The sequence below is a fragment of the Mytilus galloprovincialis genome, chromosome 13, assembly GCF_965363235.1.
Source record: "Mytilus galloprovincialis chromosome 13, xbMytGall1.hap1.1, whole genome shotgun sequence".
In the NCBI taxonomy this organism is placed as follows: Eukaryota; Metazoa; Mollusca; class Bivalvia; order Mytilida; family Mytilidae; genus Mytilus; species Mytilus galloprovincialis.
The window spans coordinates 35,593,652-35,607,225 of NC_134850.1; the positions used below are offsets into that span (position 1 = coordinate 35,593,652).

A 13,574-nucleotide genomic window follows, 5' to 3' on the forward strand; every position below is an offset into this window, starting at 1 on the left:
ATAGCTGAAATACTGCTCATTTGACGTAAAACACCATTCAAACAAACAAATCATGAGTAGTTCATTTTTAATCTGTCTGGACAAAGTTGCAAATGACAATTATACCACCCCAGTGCACATCCGAGTTGTTAATGCTAGCCTATTGTTGAAGATAAAATATATTGAACTTTCCAATACAATGCATTTATTATGTTAGGGACAGGCACATTTAATTCACTGTAAAAATGATAAACTTATGCCATGTCTAAATGTTTGTGAAACCATGTCTTTTATGTTTATTAACCTATACAAATGTTGACCAGAAATTGATATTGACCTTATTTGAAATAGAGGAAACAAGTAAATAATCAAACTCTGATACCCAAACATGTATATATCTGTTCAAACATGCATATATCTGTATATATATGGTAAATTTTTTATGACCCCTTGGGAGGACCTTGACCTGCACACAAAGCATGCCGGTTAAGGCATGACGTTACAATGACATCATTTAAAATGATGTTCCTATATCATACTTCAAAAATTTTATGATTTGCACACACCAGGAATCTTGGGTTACAGTTTATATTAAAGTCTCTGGTACTAGGATCCATCGGAGACAGTGATTTTTTAAATCATCATTAACCACCGGACACCCTATCTGTATATAAATATATATTTTAAAATCTGGTTTTGGTAAACATTGTGCTAACTAAGTTATTTTCACCCACTGTAGACATGAAAAATTTGTCATGCCTAAAATGTCGGGACCTATCAAGTATATATTTGCTGAAGGTGCAAAAAGTTTCCTTCAAATTTAATAAGAAAAAAGAATATGTTTTGCTGCTTCTCTTTGAGTATAAATCCATGTAAACAAGAAGTGGATTGGAGTGTTGATGCATCCTGATGGGTGTATGTCACACAGGCATTATTCACACAAACTTTGCATGCACTTGTCATGTTCACAGACTACTGGTAGGTCAAAAATATTTGTTAAGTTGATGCATCCTGATAAGAACATGCTACATGGACATGTGTTGTTTCACCTAAACCTCAATTTCATGGTCCAGTTTTCATATAAATTTTTACCACTGCAAACTGCTCAGGTTTTTTCATCACTTTTTGTTCGCTGTTGTCTTAATTTTGTTAACTTTTTCACATTTTCATCTTGTTCTCAAAAATGACTTGTGCAGAGCTACACAAAACTTTGCTTGAATACTCATCTAGGTGTTCTTCAAAAAATAATGTAGGGTAACCTTTCCCCCCATTTGAGATTTCCACCAAGGCCTCTCATTTGTTGAAATTAAGAAATGTGAGAAAAAAATTCTTCTTCAGAACCAGTAAGTGGAACAAAAATTGTTTTTACCAAAAAGTCTATGAGTGATCATCCAGTCTACTATCCTAGATTGCGAAAATGGCTGATGTGCAAATAAGCAATGTTTCCAATCAAACAAATATCTTTTTAGCAACCAAATGGCCAATCCATACCCAAATTTGCGGAAAATTAATAGTTCTATCATGACCCCATTTCAAAATGTTCAAAGGAAAAAAAACATACAAATGTTGTTCTCAAATACAAGAAGATAAATTGAACCCCCTTAAACTAATTGTTTTACAAACATAGAATTGGTGGAAGACAAGCATAGAAATGTTGTGGAAAAGAGATTTTGTACACATATTTATTGAAACAACTCTCTATTACCTTGTGTTTGAAATTGCCAGTATTACATACGTGCGATACCTAGTTTCTATCCGAGAATTAAGCTACCTGTCTGATTGGTGAAGACATTTTGAACTTCCATCTCCAGAACATCTCGAAAGAAATAAATGTAAATTGCATAAAATGTTATGTCCCTTACATGATAAGGGGTTGCCAAATGCTTAGGTGAACCATTACAGAATACCAGGAGACTCGTGTTTATTTTAATTTTTAACATATTGAGAGAGTGCTATGTCTTGGTCATGTCTATTATTAATTTCTGCATACGATTTTGCAATATCTGGTAGACTTTTAATGTCCATGTAGATTATTTATAATGGATAAATGTTGTTGCAATAATTGTCTGGCTGTTTATGAGAGTATGAAACATACAAGACAATAATTAAGAGGGGGACCTCCAGGATTTTTATATTGCAGCATCCGCCCATCTCAAAAGAATAGAGAGCAAATAGCACAAACATTATAAAGCATCTGAAACTGAAATTTATAAACACAACGTCCACAGTTGACCACTATCATTATACAAGGTGACAACAATAAGCAAATACATTTGTTCTTAACGCAGCTGTCCGAAAAATTATGACGGTATTAAGCAGGTTTTATTTTTTTGCACGTCCACATCTCTTTATTAAACGGAATAACGACGAATGACAACAGTGAAAAAAAAATCCGCCCACACACCAAGGACAAGACAACAAAAATCATTTGCTTTACGGACGATACCTAATATATAACTGAGTAATTATGCACTATATTTAATGAAGATGTTGGTTATGAGTGTACGAGTAGGTAAGCATTTGCCACTTAATATGTGCCTGCAGCATTATAATTATGACGAACTTCATCTGTGAGCGAAAGTGAAAATTGTTGTATGTGAATTTTCCACTACCCTAATTGCATGACGTTTTCATAATTTTGTCTAAATATCATTGAACAACACGCTATGTAACCAAACTATATCAATTTCCATAATTTGATAGGAACAGGTCGATCTGGCAAAGATTTGTCGTGAAGAGGGCTTGGTTTGTCGTTTGCCTATTATTGATGGGTATATCATTGTTGTCCTTTCCTGTTTTCTTTTTTTGTATTGATGCTTATTTTGTTTTGATCTTCCAGGTGTGGCCTTTACTATATATCATACCAGACACACGTAGCCGTTTCCGGAGATATCATAATATTTACGTTATTGTCAAAGCTGGCTTGCGAGTGTAATAAATTGTGGCCGGGTAATGTGTGCTAATTGCGAAAAACTCTCAACAGCACTGCCACTATTAAAAAATATACAAGTTCAATGTATTACACCTTATTCTTGTCTTGATATTGTTGAAATATAGGTCCAATTTTACGTTAAACACCATACAAAGTAACTAAAAAAGATCCGTTTCCTGTAAATCCTTGTGTAGCAGGTTCAATAAATTAACAGTAAAAATGCAGCTCTCACAAATTAAGCTAAAATAGCTTCGAACACTGGATCCGACTGACAATCATGCGTTCTATATGTCTTGTGGACAATGTGATTTGCTCATTATTAAACGCTTCACGGCAATTGTACAATGCCAGCAATGAAATCGCTGTTCCAATACTATAATGCATAACTATGTGTACAGTTCAGGCTCATTTGTTTTTATTTGCATTTTAAGCAATACAAAACATTTTTGATTTTGAGATTACAAAATAAAGTTGAAAATCGTCTGTGTAAGAATAAATTCGGTACAATTTCATTGAACACAGCTGGTTTGTAATTTAAAATTAAACGGTAGGCAATATAGGCCTGAAAGAACAATCGGTGTGTTAGTAATGGTATCCCAGCAACACATTGCCGAAAAAAATTATCCGTTATCCGATGATCGCCTAATTTGCAATCTTCTGTTACCGGAGGACGAAAGTTGACCCGCGAACCCTTTTTTAATGGTCGATATTGAACGCTATATGTATTGTCTATCGTTTTACTATTCGTCAAATCAGAAAAACTTCATTACAAATTACCGTCAGTGATCATCCTACACATTGGCGTTTGCTTCTGCGTCAGTTGAACATCAAACAAACGTCATATATGTGTATTTTTATTTATAGGATAAACATTCATTTCACTATTCAACAGCAAACCACGCTGTTGTAGACACTCATTTGCTGATCTTTTCTGGAGCTTAATTTAACACATATATGCCTTATTATCGTTGGTTGACATTATAAAGATGTTAGTGTGACAGGAACAAATAAATTAAACATTTAAGACAACTGCACACCAATAAATACATATTTTACCCTATTTATATACTCATTACTTTATTTTATAAACAGAAACAAAAATTGAGCAGAAAAAAAAATTTAGTTTCCATTCTTACCGACATTCTGTATTTGAGCAGAAGTGCGCTCCATACATTTTTCAGAAAGTAGTTCCAGTTCAAAATGGTTTCAAATTTGAACAACCACCACCCGTGTTTCAATGAAGATATCTCATGAATGGAGTACAAATTGGAAATTCTAAGACGCCTTTGTTTTAGATAAATGGTGAAAGAAGTGATATTCACTTGTTTTCTGGAAAATCGTTCGTACAATAGGGCAGCATATGTACCCGCCCAGAGTCAATGTTTGGATGTTAATAATTTCTTTATTTTATCAAAAAACAACTTAGTAAGTATATATATGTATGTCAACTATTGTGTTGAACATTTGGGGAAAGATTCATTAACTTTTTTCATAAGTTTATTAAGATATACACTAAAATGTGTTGGTCAATATCTGGGTCAAAATGGCGAAATGTTGGTGTTGGTCACCCCCTTAAATAATACAGAAATTATGATAGTCGGTGTAAATGTAATTGTTTAAGAAAAACACATGTCAAACATGCAAATATTATTTAAAAAAATTTAGTTTTAATCACTTAAAAGTCATGTGATGTTACATATATAGGACGGGTGTGTTCGATGCCTAAATTTATTAACAAAACCCCGTCATATAACATCCAACTTTGAAATTTCGTCCAAATGTCAATTTTAGGTGTGCCACTTTGGGAATGGTCTTAAACGATTGACAATTCATTTCTCAATTTTTGTAATTTTCCCCAGATTTTTTCTATGTCGGGCAAAAAAAAGTAGCAGTTTTTAAGGAGACCCCCTAAATGACGTAACAGCTTGACTTGTGGTCGTTTTAAAAACGATTGTTTGCAAGTTGCATTGTTAACAATTGTACAATATGAAATTAAAACAACGTGAATGCAAATATTTATAATGACTTTACGGAAAGTAACTTTTGTGACATCTTGACAACCGTATACAAAGTTTGTTTTACTTTTCTACCTTCTAAACACAAGAGGTCGAATTCTTTTGTTCTATTTAAACCGCATATCGGACTGTTATGGCAATAAACTGAGCCTCTCGTCGACGACTTCTTATTTTCACATGAGTCGGACTAACTTCAGTCACTTGTCAAAAAACAGGAAGACCAAAGACGCCGGGTTAATTAATTGTATATTACAATTTATTGATGATGCTCTTTCCGTTAACAATTCAAAATTGTCTGATTGATTTCCATAAATATATTCTCCACTTTTAATTTAATTTTTTTTTTTTTTATTTTTAATTATCAAATTCCTATACCTACATAGCTATATACATACTCCACATGTTAATGCACTATACATTTCCAAACTTATTCAGTATTCAAGACTTTGTAAAACGTCACCAGTGTCCTAGCAGAAAGTGGATACACTTCGATTTATTAGTATGTGTTTAGATGACAAGAATTGAAATGAATAAATCCATTCAGCGCATCAAAAGATTTGATGTACAATACAATGTATTTACATAATTATATAATACAAGTGTTGAGTAATTCTTTATAACGCTGTTCAAGGAAAAAATACTAGTAATCAATTGTTTTAATGTATAACCACAAAATCAAAATATAAATGAACTATTCTTAAATGCGTCATACCTTTCGTTTCTTCCTACCCTTTACAATTGAAAAGATCTTTTATAAAATAGACATGATCACTAACCTATGCTTTTATAAGTTTATTACAAAAAAAAATGTGTACTCGGATTGAACCTGTGTTTCAAATTCTATAACAATGACCTTAAATTGAGTTCTAACAACAAATTTAAATGTTATATACATACGAATAGATGTAGTTGAAGAGGCAGTTGATGATTTGGTTGGAGATGTAGTTGAAGGTGCAGTTACAGATGTTGTTGTCGGTAATCTGTTGCCATAAAATTTGATTAGTTGATAGGGATCAGTTGTTCCATATCCAGATTCTTTAAATAAAATTAAAGGGTATTTGTCACAGTACACATGTGATTTAAATGTTTAATGTTAGTGTAAAAAGAAATATGATTCCATCTACGACACTTGGTCTTTGATTGATAGATACTCAATAGGAAATCACACCACATCTCCTTTTTTCATAATTAAAGAACCATGTAAGTAACTTTTATATAATAATATTTTCAATAAAACGTGAATAGTATAGACAAAATATGACAAATAAATGCTAAAAGTGTTCGATTTGTTTTACAAAAGAAAGATACATATACTTTGGTTTTATTAAAATATTTTCTTGAATATGACAGTTATTTGATATTTATGTTAAATATTACATGTAACTGAGAAATGAAATATTCTGTATGAATTGAGTGTCAAAAACACATTTAATGAGAAAATTGCCTTGCAATATGTCTCTTCCATGACTATTAGTAAACAGGGCAAGTGTTTTGGGGAATTTTTTTCTGAATTTTTATCCTGATTTCTAATACTCTGCTAAAAAAACATTTCCTAAGCAATATTTTAATAAACATAGTGAAACATATTTTCAAAGCAGTAACAACACATTATTCACTAAAAGTCATGATTTGTATGTCCCTCTCTGGCACGAGACGTAAATTTAATTTAAGGTAAGGACATATTAAAACTTTCCTGGAGATAGTTAACTTTTATATGGATAGTTCATTCAGCTTGAAAACATCAATTATCAATCATAAGTGAGTGAGTGAAAGTTACCACCAACTTTTTTTATTTTCGATTATTTATTGGTCCACAATAGATTCAAACATGAAGCAACTTGGTTTGGATTTTTTCAAATCAATTACACAATGTTACATATTAACCAAGATGTTTCTCCAGATTACGAGAAATCTTCAGTCACATACAGCTTATTCAACAAAAAAGTTTTTTTGAGTATAATACCATCAAATCATAGTACCTCACATCCGGTTGCATTCGAAAAAGGGTCAAACAAATTATTCCCTTGAATTTGACAGTTGTAAAAAATTAACCCGACATTTCATTGCAGTAAAACTATAAAGGGTCATACACATATATCTTTAGGTGTTTCTAAGAACCATTATTTTTTTGTTTTGTGTATTTCGAAATCTAGAGGTTACATGATTACTAACGCATGTACACAGGTAAAAAAGAAATAATAGTTTGATTGGTTAACTTTCAGTGCTGTTTATTATTTTCTCATATGCACTGAAATGTAATGCAAAATTTTGTCTCTAAGTATATTTTTTTTATATGAAACAAAAATAAATTCTGCACAATGTTTTGAAAAGTGCAAATACAACAAAGACTAATTGGGGAAAATCAATGTGGTATTACACATCTAAATGGTAAAATGTACTGTTGAATATATATACCAATTACTATTTATAACAAGAACTAACTCATTCAGTTGTACATACCTGTACATTTATAGTAAATAGTAGCATACAACAAAGGATAGTGTGAGCATGGATTGTAGTCCATAACTATTTTACATGTATCATTCCTCTGACACAGGTCTAGTAAAGGTATGAAATCAATAGAAGATTTGCAATTGTTCCATGGTTGCGTCCAAACTGTACATGAGCTTCTGTCCCAAAAATTTTTCAACCGTATTCTAAATAAAACATCGGTAACAGCGATAAACAGTCTGTTAGGACAATTTAACACAACTTCGTCGTACATACATACATTTTCTGTAAAATAAAAATAAAAATGTAATTATATATAATAAATAAAATCAGATTTTGCATGCAAATGACCCCCATTTTCATAAGCTGAGTTGTCTGACATGATTTGTAGCAAACCTGTCTTTGTTGCATGGTTCGTTTATAAAATTTTGAATTATAAAGAAAATAGTTTAACCCTACACGTGCAGATGAATTGTATGAACCTTTTTTTCATGTCCCCTTTGATCAAATAACACGTGTTTCGGTACTTATACTTCCTTGGCTTTTACAAACATTTAGCTTTCATCAATCCTGATGAAGATTATTCCAAAAAAGCGCTTCCTTGGCTTCATAAGTGTGTAATTTTAATTTTCTTCTTAATTTTTATGTTTTGATGTAAAATCTCATCGTTTTCAAAGAATAAGAAGAAACATTAATTATTTTGTAAAATAAAAAATTCTCTAGCAACAAGTTTCTGACAAAATAAAATATGTAAAAAGTAAACTCAGAGGAAAATCAATTCGGAAAATCCATAATCACATGGCAAAATCAAATAACAAAACGCATCAAAAACGAATGGACAAAAACTGTCATATTCCTGACTTGGTACAGGCATTATCAAATGTAGAAAATGGTGGATTGAACCTGGTTTTATAGATAGCTAAACCTCTCACTTGTATGACAGTCGCATCAAATTCCATTGTATTGTCACCGATGCGTAAACAAAACAAACAGACACAATAGGTAAACATGTCAAAAATAGGGGTGTCCTAGTAAACTCCTTGTATTATACAGACACGATCAAATTTATTCGTTCAGTGTATGTTATCCTGTGTTACTATGTCTTTTAATTGAGTTAATTTATAGTGTTTCTTTCTATGTTATGATGTTACACTGTTTTTATAGATAAGGGTGAATGTTTGGTACCATTAAAACGTTGAAACCATATGCAATTGTCCTGAGTCAGGAATCAGATGCTCAGTAGTTGTCGTTGGTTAATGTGGTTCATAAATATTTCTCATTTCTCGTTTTTTATATAGATAAGACCATTGGTTTTCCCGGTTGAATGGTTGTACACTAGTATTTTTTTGGACCCTTTATAGCTTGCTGTTCGGTGTAAGCCTATGCTCCGTGTTGAAGACCATACATTAACCTATAATGGATTACTTTTATAAATTGTGACTTGGATGGAGAGTTGTCTCATTGACACTCATACCACATCTTTTTATCTCTATATACGGTATGAATGAACGAACGCAAACAATTAAAATTTTCAATAAACAAAATGTAATAGTTTTATTTTAAGTTCGTTTGATAATTAAAACAAAATGTAATATTAATTTTTTCTATAGGTTGTATTTCTATAAATACATATGCAATTATCCTTGAATGGAAAGCTCATTAGCATTACTTTGTTTTCAAAGGTCAAAACATAGGGCTGTGCGGTATGTTTTCAACATTTATATTACCAGAACTTCTAAGAGTTTTAACGAATACTCAAATTATGTACTGCGTGGTACCCATACCTTCACTTTCAACCTTATCTTCAAGATGATCGCTATTTATGTTTATTTATACTGGTAACATTCCCAAGCTATATCTCTATGAGAAGATACATATAGATCATATCTGGGAACCAGTACATTAACAAATCAAACTACCTATGAATAGTATATATCTCCCAAAAAGAAGCGTGGTTTTGAAACAGCTGTATTTACAAAGTGCAACCTATAGTATCCGCATGTTACTGAAAATGTTACTCGACAAGCAAAACAAATCAATTTGACAAATAACAGTTGACCAAAATGTACTTAGAAAACAAAAGTGTGTATGAGATAAAAGAAAATCACTTCTCAAAATAATGTGTATTAGATAACAGAAAAGGAGAAAGGTAATACATCAAACCATGACATCTGATTCATACACTTGACACTATCAAGGGCAAATAGATATAGGAAGATGTGGTATCTTCAGATTAATATAATGCGCAAGTAATTACTGATTAAACAAAGGACCATAAAACGTTTAAAACCGTTGTTTTAATTAATTTAAATGTTTAGTTATAGCATTAACGTAAAAGATCTGAAGATATAATTATTCGGAATGTATTTAAAATGGATTCGTTTTCGAAAACAATCAGACAACATTTATATTTATAAAAGTGATCAATCAATTATAAACAATCTCTTTAAAAGAAGATGACAAATTATTGCTTACTTTTTAAGACATGTGTACTTGGAACAACTTGTGTGGATAGCATCATAACAAACAACAAATATAATATTTTGGCCACCATTTTGAAACCATTACTACTATCTAAAAACTTGTTCTATTCATTTAAACAAACATCAGTATTCTGATAACTGTTAACCTTTTTCAAAATGTTGACAAAAGAGGTCCAGATAAACGTATAAATGGTCTGACCTCACGGCTGATTGAATTATATCAGTATTTCTAAAGATACATGTAATGTTTTCAATTTAAGTGTATTATTAAATGCTAATGGGGTGTAGATTTTGAAATTGTGATAAAGGATTTAAAAAACATCACAATTGTTTAGACAATTTTCTGGAATTCCTATGATGAAAACAAATTGAAAAATTTTTACCAATTCAACCCCCTGATTAGATCTTTGAATATTGTTTTATTGGTATTGATAACAATTTTGTTATCACTTAAAAAGAATTAAATTAAATGGTTTTTTATATCTATTGGTAGGTATAGTGTGCGGCTAGGCTCGTGGTTTTTCGAGTGATATGATCGGGCTTTTTTCGAGTGTGATCTCTTTTGTTCGAGTGAATATGAACAAAAATGTAAACAAACAAACTTCATCTCTATCAAGACGTGATATAGACGCTTGTGTTAAATATACAAAGTTATATTATGAATGATTGTATTTGATATAGAAAGATATCACTAACCTGTCATTATCTTTCGTTAAAAAGGTGAAAATAAGCCTTTAGATGGTACCTAACAATACAGGGAGATAACTCTGTAAAATCAGCTAAACGTTTTAATTACGTTGCGTTGTTAAGGGAACATTAATCTTCTCAATGATCAATATTGGTGTTTGTCAAACTGCTATATAACCAGTGTAATTTTTCTGATAATATGGTTGGTTCAATTTATTTGATTTTTTTTACATTTTTGTCAAACGGTCAAAGTAAATACTTTGTCAAAATTCTATGAAAATTAAACAAGCCAAATTAATTTCAGTGGATGTGTTGGGTACCACCTTAAAATGCTTTAATTCCAAAATACAGAATAAAGCCATTTTTATACACATAACACTGATAATGTTGAAGAAAATGCATACAAGGAATTTATATATCCTAAGAAATACAGACACTTTACAAAAATTCTTGTTTTTGCATTGAAAATGACATTTTGTAACTAAATTCATTTGTTTATGTTCGTTTTTTTCGAGATCAGTCAGGGTGTTTTCGAGTGTGTCCAATTTTTTTCGAGTGATTATACAAATTGTTTATAGTTGAAATGTTACATGTCTGACACTTACATGTTTTAAACATTCGTTCATTTGTATATATTTTGCTGTTTGTCATATTTTATAACTTTCATGTACAGTACATATTCTAGATGTCAACAATATAATGTACGCATAAATAACTTGGATTGAGACGTACATACAGATATTTGTATTCCTGATGAGCTATTCATTTCATTGTTTATTGTGTATAAAATCTAATTTAAATGTGTTTGTCAATTGGAATAAAAATAGAGCGGATTAATTGTGTCTGTGTTACTTTTTTTATGCATGTTTTTTTTTTTGTGTTGGGGCGGGGGTCAGGCCTCCATTAGTAGAATGTGTTTTATTGAATAACATTTTTCTGATTCTTCTTTGCTGTCCAGTACTGAGGTTTCTTACTCCGTTTTTTTAATAAACAGCTGCGCCATGGTCGCATGATACACCTGTCACGTTTTCGTTTCTCTTGTGCATGGTTGTGTCTTATTATTTATTTCTTAATTAATGTGGTTTTATAATATCAAATTATTAATCACATACAGGAACGTCTTCTGTTTGGCCTTTTTAACCTTTTTATTCGGGCGTCAGTGAGGAGTTTCGTACAGCCCAAAAGCGAGTCTGACGAACAACATTTTAAGACCGGCATATAAGATAAAAACAAGACAAAGAAAGAAGATGGAAATGGATAGGACATGTCTTAAGGAAGGAACGATCAAACATCGCTTAAGTGTCACTGAGATGGTAAAAAGAAACATAGAGAAGAACAGTGGAAAGCGAGATGAAGGAGGTTGGGGTATCATGGAGAGAAGTAGAGAAGAAAGCACAAGACAGAGTGTTATGGAGAGAGCTAGTGTCGGCCTCATGTGCATAGAATCACGAAAAGGATTAAGGAAGTAAGTATATAATATTAGTTTTTTTTACGTATCTTTACAATCAAGTGCTGTTTCGTATGTGTCTTCGTTTGCGACAGACCACTAACTACAGAAGTGACAGTACTATGTAACACGGTGTAACACAAACATTGACATATGTTGAGCAGGAACGAACTGGTTTTTTTTTTATTTTGTTTTTGTGATGTACCTTTCGTTTTTATCTTGGTTTTTTCTAGGGGTGGGGGATGGGAACAGAAGTGGGTGTTTGATGTAAGTTGTACATTTTTTATTTTCTGTTGACTGTTCTTTTGATTAGAAATATTGTTTTCATTATTTTTTCTTGTGAGCAATTGGAATCTTCTTTTAATCAAGTATATGTTTGTTTTTACAGAATGACAAAAGTTCATAAGTTTTAACAAACTAACCTAAACTTCAGAACGTAAACCAGATCAGTAATTCCTATGATCGATGTACATGTGATGCCTATAGCTGTTCCTAATCCAATTTTTACTGACACACAGTAAAAACCTTAAAAGAAATTGAAATATGTAATTGGTCAGTATATTGTGTGGTATCCTAGCTAAGGCATTGTAATGCACGCGACAAAAGTTAACTTACCAGGTATAAGAACTATCAATATTCCTAGCAATATCAACCTAACCAATTTAATAACTGAACCTTTACACATATTATACATGTTATATTGGCATAGTAATTCCCCAATGCAAATTGTAAGTATGTGTTAATCCACACATATTAGTTTTATCACTATGCTTACTCTTTACAAAATTCAAAATGCAGATGATTTTGTTCTAAACAAGTAATAACGCATATTTGTCAGAAAAAACCGTTTAACGTTTGAAAGCAGATATACATGAAGGACCGATAAAAGCCTGTAATAGCATTTTCCGAGAAATGTAACTTTGGAAATGAAGAAGCAAGATGTATAATATGTCCTTTGTACTACTTCAACAAGAATACACCAAAATAACATATACATATTAAATAAATAACAATGCATATCGTTTTTTGATATAGTTCTGATTGACTTTGGATTAGATTTGTAGGCTTCAAAACATCTAGTATATTATATTTTTGGTGTCTAATCGGTTGTAGTTATAGTAATACTATTTTTTATTTTCTATTCGTAAGTGAATAAAGGCAATAAGAGTATATCGCTGTTCGAAAGTCATAAATCGATAGAAAGAAAACAAATCCGGGTTACAAACTAAAACCGAGGGAAACGCATCAACTATAAAAAGTAAACAACAGAAACACTGAAGTTAACAAAAACATACGACAATGCAACACACAGAAACGAACTATAAGATAACTGTATTTCTCATTTTATGAATTCCTAACAAATTCATATTTATGCTTCAAAACAGTAAATTGTCATATGTCTTGCTACTTATAAGTAAAAAACAATATCAATCGTTTCCACTAGCCTGAAAATAAAACGAGAACTGTTACCCATAAAACAATGAGGACGGTATAGTCGTTATGACAAATGGGACATATTTTATACAGATAGGAAATAAGAGTCCATCTAATCATGAATAAGTATTGTTTAGATGACCAGA

General features: G+C 31.4%; 1 protein-coding gene across 2 annotated transcripts in view; it reads right to left on the minus strand.

The window, feature by feature from the left end:
• Nucleotides 1-13,574, minus strand: part of LOC143056666 (uncharacterized) — a 44,917-nt gene that overhangs the window by 29,587 nt on the left and 1,756 nt on the right. Inside the window, exons 1-3 of one of the 2 annotated variants that reach the window (XM_076229823.1) lie at nucleotides 9,853-9,979; nucleotides 7,387-7,662; nucleotides 5,824-5,961 (exon numbers count right to left, since the gene is read on the minus strand). In XM_076229823.1, the coding sequence (XP_076085938.1) occupies nucleotides 5,824-5,961; nucleotides 7,387-7,662; nucleotides 9,853-9,931 (493 nt within the window). In that variant the 5' untranslated portion in view covers nucleotides 9,932-9,979. Of the gene's footprint in view, nucleotides 1-5,823; nucleotides 5,962-7,386; nucleotides 7,663-9,852; nucleotides 9,980-13,574 lie in introns of those variants that run through there. The other variant, XM_076229824.1, reaches the window with a different exon arrangement.